The 11,040-nt window shown below is 35.3% G+C and overlaps 1 protein-coding gene across 2 annotated transcripts; it reads left to right on the plus strand.

Moving 5' to 3' along the window:
- On the plus strand, positions 750 to 9,920 carry LOC109223882. 2 transcript variants are annotated; one of them, XM_019388352.1, is made up of 3 exons: positions 750 to 1,052; positions 1,127 to 1,296; positions 9,615 to 9,920. In XM_019388352.1, exons 1-2 carry the CDS (start codon positions 922 to 924, stop codon positions 1,275 to 1,277), a joined length of 282 nt encoding a protein of 93 aa, XP_019243897.1. In that variant the 5' UTR covers positions 750 to 921; the 3' UTR covers positions 1,278 to 1,296; positions 9,615 to 9,920. The 2 variants fall into 2 exon arrangements, with proteins under 2 accessions (XP_019243897.1, XP_019243898.1); XM_019388353.1 differs by having other exon boundaries at positions 752 to 1,052; positions 1,127 to 1,245.

Here is an 11,040-nt window from a genome sequence, read left to right on the forward strand (position 1 = left end):
TAGGAGGAAAACTTCAGCTCGTTTTGCTGAATTTTTTAAATATGAACTAAATAACTTCAGCTTGTTCAGCAAATAAACAATGATAACACTCATATAACTCGTTTTAATGAAGTTTTTAGATATGAACTAAATAACTTCGGCTTGTTTAGCAAATAAACGAACAATTTCAGCATATTTGGATTAGAATGTTAGAAGTGAACGTCAAACAGATTTAGAATACAAATTCAGCATATCAGTGAAGTTCGTCAAACAAATTCAATCAATCAAAATTAGATGAATTTGAATACTTACAATGTATTTTGTAATTTTGAATTTGAATCTGGTTCAAATCTGGTTTGCGATAGGCGATCTTAGGAGAGACGGAGTGATGGAGGAGATACGGCTCTAGAATTTGAATCTGGGTATGGTTGATGCATCTTTTATATGTTTTGGAAGGGGTATAATGGTCATATTAATACCAATTTTTTGTTAGTTAGTTACCAAATCAATAGTTTTTAAAAATAAGGTATAGGTTAAAAGGTGACATAAAAATAAGGTAAGGCTGCAAAACTCCCTTGCTATAGGAGGTAAAAATTCCATTAAAGAATATGAGCCCAAATTTGTTTAAATATTGGGCTAGTCGTACTAGCTCGTAATTTTTTCTAAAAATACAGATATTAGGAGAGAAATCATAAACACTACTAAATTTTAGCAACACATTATAAAAGGATATAGTACAAATGTACAATTGAAAAAAATAATGCACACATTGAAAGGGCAAAATGCAAAGAATTTTCTTATTTGGCATTTGTTGAAAGAAGTAGTAGTACAATATATTACAGCATATGGTACAAACAACATTTTCGAAAACCTCAGTAAAACCCTGTTGTTTGCGAACCCTAATATCAGATCAGTGTGAAGCTATTGTGTTTCTCATCTGCAATGGCGTCTCGCTGTCGTACACTCTCAAGACCAGCAATTAACCTTTTCAAATCCACAATGAACAAGCAATCAAGCAGTAGCATACCCACTTCCTCTTTTAACCTCCCTCGCCCATTTCCAACACTCTCAAGGCAAGTTTAAAAAAATCCCCAATTCAATTATTGAATATAAAGATTCAATTTTGACGATTGATTTGATGTTTCAGGCCATTACCTCAAATGGGTTGTCTTCAATCTCTGTTGCCGCTCCACAGTGCAGTCTCTTCGGCTCGACTCACATCTTGCCTTGGCATTGATTCCAAGGGCTCCAGATCGTTGTCTCAGGGTATGCTCTGCAGTGCCAACCCAGGAGTTTGATATTTTAAAATCTGTATCTGTAAGCAAAAACCACTTTTTTTTAAAATCATGTTTATATATTCCTATGGTTTTACTGTTTGTTATATAGTATCAAGAATCTAACTTTGATGGCTGAATCTTTGCATATAATTCATTTTCATTGTGGACGTTCAGTTGCGGAGCGACATAGACTGAAGGATGACAGTTGAATACCCTTTGTCAAATATTGTAATGTGTATATATAAGATTATACTGCATTTATAGGTCAATGCAGTGACTGTGGTTGTGTTTTAGGTAGTATGGTCTAGCTGCTATTATATACTGATTGTTTAGTGCTGAGAAATTATGTTACAAGGGAAGTTTATCCTAGGTAATTTATTGTTTCTTCTTTTTGTGACTTGATGAAACAAATGCTAGGAACATTTACTGTGAAGCTTGTCTTCCTTTGTCTTTGTGTCTATGGTCGTCAAGTATAGAATGTATCTGTGGCATTCAAGTTAAATGCATTTATCAGCATGAGTGCGTTGATGCCGAAAGCCTATATGTGGAATGATTTGAGATTAGGCAATTCATTGTGCATTTTTTTAGGCTAATCACCTTTTTAGTGTGTTGTTTAATATGTCATACTTCTTCAGTGCTAGTTTTGGAAATTTGATTATGTTTCTTTTTATTTTGCCAGTAAATTAGAACTAGGTAAAATTCTGGGCTAGGTGGGTTGCATCGACCAGTGCAAGCTATCGATCTCATTTTTTTTCTTCATGTGATCTGTCTTTGACTATACAAGGCCAAATTTCTTGTAGCATGTGCTTCCTGATGTTTGGTTTTGCTTGCTCACTTAGTACCAACACTATCACCAGTTTATTAATATGAAAACATAAAGCCATACATTTTTGTATGGAGACTAAGAAATTGATCTGAGTTCTTTTTGGTTTGCTATGATCAGCTAAGAGCTTTCAGTTTTGCTCCAATAAACTTAGTCTTCAACCATTTTTTTTTCTTTTTTGCAAAATGGTTTGAGCAGCAGAAGAGAAACCTAGAAACAGTTAGGAGCTAGAGGGAAGCAAAGAAGGCAGCATAACAAAGAAAAAATGAGATTGGATGAGGATTGATATAGAAGGAAAAAGTAGGGTGAGATTAAATGAATAATAAAAAGAATGAAAAATCAGGCACTATCCATCGAGTTTCAAACCATGCGCCATTAGCCCAGGGATTTCTCAGTTATAAAAATAGAATAATAAAATGAAAATTAGAGGTACAATGAAGGATCCATGATCAGCAGGAATAGTGGAATATGACATCATGAAAAAAAATCCGGAAAATAGCAACTGAGTTTCTTTTGGAAGGAAACGGAAGAGAGAAATATGAAGAATGAGTAGGAAGAAGGATCTGAATTCTTTCAATCATTTTTGGGGTACTTAACTGCCCTTCGATTGTTTGCAGGAATACTGAAACTAACAACTAGAATATGTTATATATATATTACTAACTGGTGAAAGTAAGTCGTGCTAAGCACTATGCTCTTTATTAATATCAAATACTCTTATTTTTGAAAAAATATACGGGATAACTTTACTCTTTGCGATAGCATCATTTTAAAATTCATTCTTAGAAATTAAATTATCCTTGGACCTCCAGCTTCATATGATCTATTCTTTCTAGACCAAATATTATGTACCAATTAGTGTTTTAGGAATTTTAGATTGAAAATTTTGATAGTGTCATATTGATACATTTGCTAAATCATAAGCACAAGGAATGTGTTCAGGGTAGGATATTTTATCCTTTTAACTTATCAATTTTTATATACTCAAGCTCAATTTTAAATTTAACATATTAATATTTAACCTAGAAATATAGTCATTTGTAAGTTCCTATTTGTATATAATTTAAGTATTTAATTAAGTCAATTCGAATTTCCTCCTCACTCAATGAATTATTTATTCTTCTTACCTTGTATTTTACTGTTGAAAAAATTTGGCTGCTAAAAATAGATTTTAGGTTCCTTAGATTTTATATTATAACCATAGATTCTGCTAATAGATGCATCATTTTTATCAAAGGCTAAGCGCAAAAAAGCTCTAAGGTCTGATGAGGTTGTAAGCGCAAAACGCAGGCTTTAACGGGGAAAGGCATGGAGAAAAACTACAAATATGTATGTTAGTCCAAGACTAATATCTAAAAGCATGAGTACCAAATATATGGACAAAGAAATTGAAGAAAACTTACGATAAAGTAAAACATAGATTGTTTAATGTCTCCTCTTCAGAATTATGCTCATTGGCAAGGAAAAGTATGCCTTAGAGCTGATGGCATCACTGAAGCGCCCCACTAAGTGCCATTGATGACATCACTGAAGCACCCACTAAGTGCAGCGAAGCGCTCAACATGTTTTGAGCCTCGCTTCAGGGCTTAAGCGCGCCTTTGATAACACTGACATGTATGCAAAAGCTGCGCAAAGACATTTTTACACGCTAAGCAATACAAAGAAGTATTTGCTGATGGGATAGGTGGGTCCACGTGAAATGACTTGTCTTAGAAAAGACATGGTCATGGCATAAGCATAAGGGTAGAATGGTCAAAGTGGTATAAGAAAATTTCAAGTGAGCTATAGTAATTCCTTTTTTCATCTAATAAAATTGCTTTGTTTTGATGTAGTTACAGAAATATTGCTTCGAGAGTCTAAGAGTCTGTTTGGCTAAACTGAATTTAAGTAGCTCTTAAGCACCAAGTGCTGGAGTTGAACTTATGTAAGCAGTTACGTGTTTAGATCAAAATGCTAAAATTGAAAATAAGCAATTGATGTGTTTGGTAAGAGCATCATTTTCATGTTAAAATGACAAAATTACTAAAATACCCCGATTGTTGTTAACAATAATATGAGCTTACTACACAATATTATTAATCTTGAATTGATTCAAATACAAAATTAATTTATGTTCAATTCATTTTTAAGTTATAAATCGTAAATAACATTATTTTTATAGTTATAAATATTTTTTTGAAAATTGTCATAATAATTAAAAATTGGGTCTTGCTAACCCACTTTTTAGTTCACTAAAATGTCCTTGCCAACACATTAAATATATGGGCCTTCTTGTCTTTTACCATATTCCCCCAATTTTTCCCCCTCCTTTGCATCAGCCAAACTTTATCGCTCTCTACAATTTCTATCGTCAAACAAGACCTAAACATCCATGATGATTTTCCAAGTTCTTTTTTCTTTTGTATCTTTTCCCTTCTTCCAACATTGAGTAGTGCAAAGTAATGAAGATGAAAAGATTTAAGAAGTTATGGAGAGAAGAAATTCACTTGATGAAAATCTTGGTTTACCCGAGAAGAAAGAGAACTTTTTTTTCAACATTTTTTAAGTGGTTACCTGAGCCGAGGGTTTTCCGGAAATAGCCTCTTTGCCTTTTAAAGGCAGGGGTAAGGTCTGCGTACACTCTACCCTCCTCAGACCCAGTGTTTTGGAAAGCAAGCGCAAAAAAGCGACGAGGCCTCGCTTGACCGAAGCGAGAAGCGCAAAGCGAAGCGCGCATTTTTTTCATGTGAAGCGCAATTTAACACATAAATAAAAAAAAAGGCATAGATAAATGGCTAAGAACTCATTAAAAATAACATATTAAGCAAAAAAAAAAACATAACGGTTAATTCACACGAACCAGAAAACAGAGCATAAAGCATATGATAAAGCAGAAAACAGAGCATAAAGCATAAAACAGAGCACAAAGTAGAACAGAAGAAGAAGAAGAAGTCGTTTAGGGCACAAAATCAACGCTTAAAAAGTGAAAAAAGAAGAAGAAGAGAATTGTTAGGCACCCTTGAACTTTAAGAAGAAGAATAAATGATCCTTCAGCCTAGTCAACAAACACCAGAGACATTTCCTAAGTAGTTTGCACTTCCCCCATTCAGCATTGTTTAGGGCAATGGTAATACTGTAGAAAAGGGAATGAACGAGCTGCAAATCTAGGTGAAAGAAAAGGAAGAATAGAGGATTAGGGAAAAGACAAGAAAGCTCATATATTTGATGAGCCGGCAGAGACATTTAAGTGAGCTAAAAAGTGGTTAGAATGTAGTAGGTTAGCAAGACCCTTAATAATTTAACAAAAGCTTAAAGTAGAAACTGCTTAAATAGTGAATGGTAGACGAATAATTTAACAAAAGTTCATGACTATATCATTCCCTCCGGCTGAAGTTATCTTCTTTGTCCAAGTTCACAACATAGCCAAGGATCAGTTGACAATTAGTAATGGTAATAGATCTGAAAATGGTCGCTGGTAATATCTGGAACCATTAGACTACAAATATACTTAGATCTTACCGATCAAACAATATATAGATCTCATGGGTGAGGGAATTTGGCCGATGGCAACATCTCATGGATTATATCAACACCTGTTGGGGATTTAAAGCTGCAACAGGGAGCTGCTGGAGGATGTAACATTATATAGCTGGAGAGAAATTGAATTAATTTTGAATTGAGATAATTATGCTAGTTTCCTCAAAGGTTATCAGTTTCCTAAAGAGTTAGCATGGTGAATAACACATGCCACAGATGATAGATCACTGGCAGGGCAAAAACCAGTGGTTGAGCTTTTCAGCCTCCCTTTGACATAGGTAACACAGAGGCATCTCTCTTCTTATACTTTGAGTCAGCACAGGTTCATATGTACCGACCCAACAAAACCCTACCATCATTTAAGGAGGTTTACACTTAGTGTATTTCCTTACACAGGTTCCGTGAGTAGAGGAGTCTGAACAAGTACTTTTTGAATGGTCTTTCTGATATTTCTTCTTGATCACCTTGTGCTAAGAGGCCCCCTCTCCTTGATTATATCTCTGGAGCTATTTGGAGAAAAGGTTTTATTATGCATCCGGAGGTTCTTGTCTTCCAATGCTGGAACACCAGAGGGTGACAAAGGAACACTAGTTCTATTCGCTCTAATCCCGCATTCGTCCTCCAAGGTCGATGTCAAAGAACTCGAGCAAGGGCCTTCGCTATGCATTCATGATCCAATACCTCATAAAGATCCTTGCTTGGATTCTTCATTTTTTCAATTCAAACTCGGATCAATCGTAGATAGATTCTGTCCCTGGGTACAAAAATAGAAATTAGAAACTTGATCTTGAAAGAGTGAAATATATTGTTTTCGCTTTATCCATTATGGGTCTAGCCTAATTTTTGAAAAGCATCAATTTGTACACCCACTGAAACTTTACCAGAACAACTACGAAATTCTCACCCTCGAGTCAAGAGCTCACCTTCAATCTCTAAGAAGTTCGAGGACATCTTCTCTTATTATCTTTCTCTGCCATGTTGAAATAATTGGTTGAATAAGAGTGAAAGAAGACTAAAAAACAGGATTCATCTCCTTTATATCTAGTTAACCAGATGGAAGACTGTCTTCTCCAGTTTTCTCTGTACAGGAAGTCCTATCTTATTTAACAAGTCTCTCTCCACTTTAGCAGGGATTGGAAACGAAGACATAGTATATGTAGGAAAAGCATTTGGGACTCTATTGATTAAAACTATCAGGCCACAGAGACTTATTAAATAAACAGAAAGGAAAAAGAGTATGCGGTTTCCCAGAGAGAACTACTCTATCTTCTAATTAGAGAACATATTTTCTCATAGTTCCAGTATCCCTTGCCAGATCTCTGTTGCCTTGAACTTTTCTCCTGGGGGAAGCCCTAAGTAAGTATTTTAGGGCATCCAACATAGCAGCCTAGTCTCAGCTAGGTAATTCAGTACCTGTAACCACATTAACAAGGAATATTTGGCTCTTAGTTAAGTTGATTTTGATTAGATATGGCATCAAATGCTAGTAAGATCGTCTTTAAATACATTAACTACTCTCCATCAGCATTATGTAATATCTTTATGTCTCAGCATCATAAAGGATTTCTAGGTCATCTACATACTTGATGCGTTCAACTGCCCAGAGGCCACTCTCCCTTGCCTGGCCTAAATCCTTTTACCCATTCCAGTTGAATTACATTTTGTTCAGGTCCTTCATGACCAGTATGAATAGAAAAGGTGATATTGGGTCTCCGTGCCACTGACCGCTATGTGTTGGATCCTTCTAGGGAGCCATGGATAACACTTGAGATTCTGACCATAGAGATGCAGAAATGGCCCATTTGATCTATTTCTCACCAAAATCCATTTCCTGTAGTATATTAATGAAGAGGTATTGATACTAACTAGTTTTTTTTTTATAAGTGACAATAACTGGCACTAGAGATCTCCAAACTATTGAGTATTGTGATGAAATGGATCCTAATAGAGCAGATGGATAGTGAGGATTCAAATGTTGATGCAGCTAGTTGAGATTCAGTCGTAATTATTTGTAGCAGTAACATTGAATTGATATAGTAGTAACTTAAAAAGTTGTTCGTGAGGGAGGTGCTGAAGTTCACACCAGAGAACATTGAAAGCCAAAATTGTTTAGACTTGTAAGGAAATTGTAGAAGTCTTTAGATTTGTAAAGAAAGTTCCTAGAGACACTAAGCTACAATAACATAAGCGACTGAAGGATAGTGGCGTATCTGCAAAGCATGCTGGGCATGAGCTCTATAGATTTAATATGTCACTCATTTTTGTCTTGGTTGAGCTGTGCTAGGCACTGCGTAGCTAAGAATTGTTCAAGTTATTCTCCAAATATCAAGTGCATATTCAATTGTTAAACACACACGTTAGAGTTCACCTCACAAAAAATCTTCTGGTTTAATTGATGTTTTCTTCTACTTTGTAATTATAGGCTGCTGCTATCTTAAGTGTTCTTGCTTTTCAGCAGCTAATTTTAACTTATTTAAAAAATATCAGTTGGATAAATTTTTTATTAACCTACTAGCCCTAGCATTTGATGTCTCGAGTCTTAGTTGATCTAAAATGGCTACCTATCTTGCTATGATTGAAGACTTTTGAGCACCTATATTCCTCGACGTTTTTGCTTTGGATAACTACGCAAAAAATAACTTTCATGTGGCTCATTAGGATACAACACTAAGGAGTCGTTTGGTTCGGTGTATCATAGGATTATAATCCTATATGGGATGATAATATCAAGATTTTGGTTTGAAATTTTATAAGTTTTAGCTAATACCAATAATAAAACAAGGGATGAATGTAATCCCAAATTAATCCTAATCCCAGCAAGCTAACAAGTTATACCGGGATTATAATGCGGAGATTAAATATAACAGGTTATTTAGTGTGTGCTTTTTTTTGGATCGATGTTTGGTTCATTGGATTAAAAATGGGATATACAAGGTATAATATAAAACATTTGTTTGGTTTTACAATAAATAAACTTGAATAAATTCTTATTTCAAACTTTAACCTTGGCCTTCTTAAAGGACTTTGGGTGAATGCTTTGGAGAAGGGCATTTTGTCATTTTGTTGTTTTATCCGGGGATTAGCTATCCCGGGATTTATATCCCACATTGAACGTGATATAAAAATAATATCAAAATTGTGGTACAACTAATTCCGGGATTGCTTATACCGGAAACAAAAGTCTAACCAAACACGGGATTAAGTAATCCCACATTTTATCGTGTGATTATTTTTCTGTATCCCATGAACCATACAACCCCTAGATGTTTTGAACCATTGTTCATGATATTGCTCTGGTATAGTGTGTTATTTTTGAAATGTTCTTGCCTACTTCATATCCTATCTATTCATGGGTAAACATGAAAATGTCATTATGAATTCATGTATATCCTATTTTTTTTGTTCCACGAGGCATTTCATGTAATCTTTGACAATAGAATCCAAAAATTGTCCCATGGAATGGCATGACAACCATACTGCCGTGCTTGGTTACGGCCTCGAGTTAGATGCTTGCTAGCATCAAATTTCCTTGTAATCACATATCAGTCTTTATGACAGTTATGAGCAATGAGTATCACTATGTTAACCATGTCCTACAACTTTAGGAAGGTGAGATAAATTTGCTCACTTGCTTCCACCTTTCACTCACACGATGCTTCAGAAGTAATATCCTTTTTCTTCTACTTTACTTAGTTACCAAACAAGGTGTCTAATCAGATTTGAAGTTGATGATGTATGCTCAATTTTTTTTGATATTCAAGTGTTATAATTAATCCAGGGTGGGTACTTAGTCATGTAGTTGCTATTTATGTCTTATACGTGTCAATCTGTAAGTTGTCATGAGGATAAAAAGCAAAGCAACAAAGTCCATGAAATAATAACTTTGTTGGCTAATAAATATCAAGGAGTTCTCCCTAAGAAACGTCTTCTTAATTGGGTTGTTAAAGGATTAATTTGATTTAATTTTAACTTCGTCAAGTTTATGGATATTGCTGACTCAGGATCTTCTCTATTACCAGAATTAGGACTCTCAGTGCCGCGATAAGAGACTATTGCTCAAGGAGGAAGACGGTTGTTTGGTTACAATCATGGCTTCTTATCAGCTGATGTCCTTCCATAATTTTATGCAACCTCAGTTCTTAATCATGTATGATATACACAGGATGCAACTCTGACTTTTTGGTGCAATTACCCTAAATCTTGTTCAATTTAGTAAGATATTTTCCCTCAATTTGTTTAGAAACAATTTTTGAGTAATAATGTTTGTGCTTATGTTCTACTGCTCAAGCTGGCAATCATTAAAGCAGTCTTACCATGAGCGTTTAACACTCTTCTTCATTTTGTTGCTTTGTTTGTGATGGCATGGGGGATGGCATATCGTATGGGTCTTTATCTTTTTGTTTCACCCCTGAGAGAGATACCAGGTATTCTCGACAGCCACTCTACTTTTCAGCTAATTTCTTTGACCGTGAATTCTGAAACCATTTACGGCTCTATATGAAGCTCAAATTGGTTTTGTGATTAGTTCTCGCATCACCTGATGCAAAGAAAAGAGTTATAAACTGTGAAAGTTTTTGCCAGATGGAAAGTCTTATACATTTTCTTGAAGAAGCTGAATTGCTAATGAGTGTATTATTTGTTTAATAGTTGTGAAAATGTGAAGTGCATGTGAGGGGGTGGGATGGTTGATGATATTTGTGTTTCCATGTCTCCTATCCTTTTGAAAGGTTCCTTGGCCACTGCAATCTTGTCTCCATGATTATCAATACACTCTTGCATCCTGGAGTTTTCTTTCAAAATCCTTCCCCCCCCCCTCCCCCCCTCGCGCACACCCCTTAGCTTCCTGCCATCTTCTCTATTTGTGTTTGTTTGGTGTTTCGGGGGGGGGGGGGGATAGGGGAAGAAAAGTGCAAAAATTGGGCCCCTTTTAAACCGTCTTTATTTCATTGTTTATTTCATATCTTGTTTATGGTGTACCACAATGCATTGTTGTGAAATCATATATACACATCTTATCTAGGAAGCAAAGCGAAAGGAATTGGTTCTTGGTGCTTTCTTAGATGGTAGAGGTTCCATTATACGCTGGAGTATTGCCCTTTTGGCAGAGTTCCAAATTATAAACATATATATCTAGTAAATTTTATGGTTTCTTCCCAGTATTTCCACCACATAATGCTAAATGATGACAAGTCTAGATAACAAAAATTCTGGAAAGGCTATAGGCTGTAATTTAAACAAAGTACAAATGGTTAGAGAGTCAATTTGCAAAAACCATACCCACAGGCCTAGTTCAGCTTTGTATATGGAGAGGTGAAGTATTCCTATACCCATAGGTCTATATCTGCATAAAGTTGATGAATTAAATACTTGAGAAGATTATTAAATTTCAAAGGATCAAGGTCAAAGCTATATATTTAGTCTACTTTTGACCATGAGCTGTCTCCA

The sequence above is a fragment of the Nicotiana attenuata genome, chromosome 3, assembly GCF_001879085.1.
Source record: "Nicotiana attenuata strain UT chromosome 3, NIATTr2, whole genome shotgun sequence".
In the NCBI taxonomy this organism is placed as follows: Eukaryota; Viridiplantae; Streptophyta; class Magnoliopsida; order Solanales; family Solanaceae; genus Nicotiana; species Nicotiana attenuata.

What these genes read in the sequence shown, in the direction of transcription:
- LOC109223882 (XM_019388352.1), top strand. Translation starts at nt 922, where the DNA reads ATGGCGTCTCGCTGTCGTACACTCTCAAGACCAGCAATTAACCTTTTC. An exon ending in CCATTTCCAACACTCTCAAG is followed by an intron (nt 1,053 to 1,126) that starts GCAAGTTTAAAA and finishes TTGATGTTTCAG; the next exon opens with GCCATTACCTCAAATGGGTT.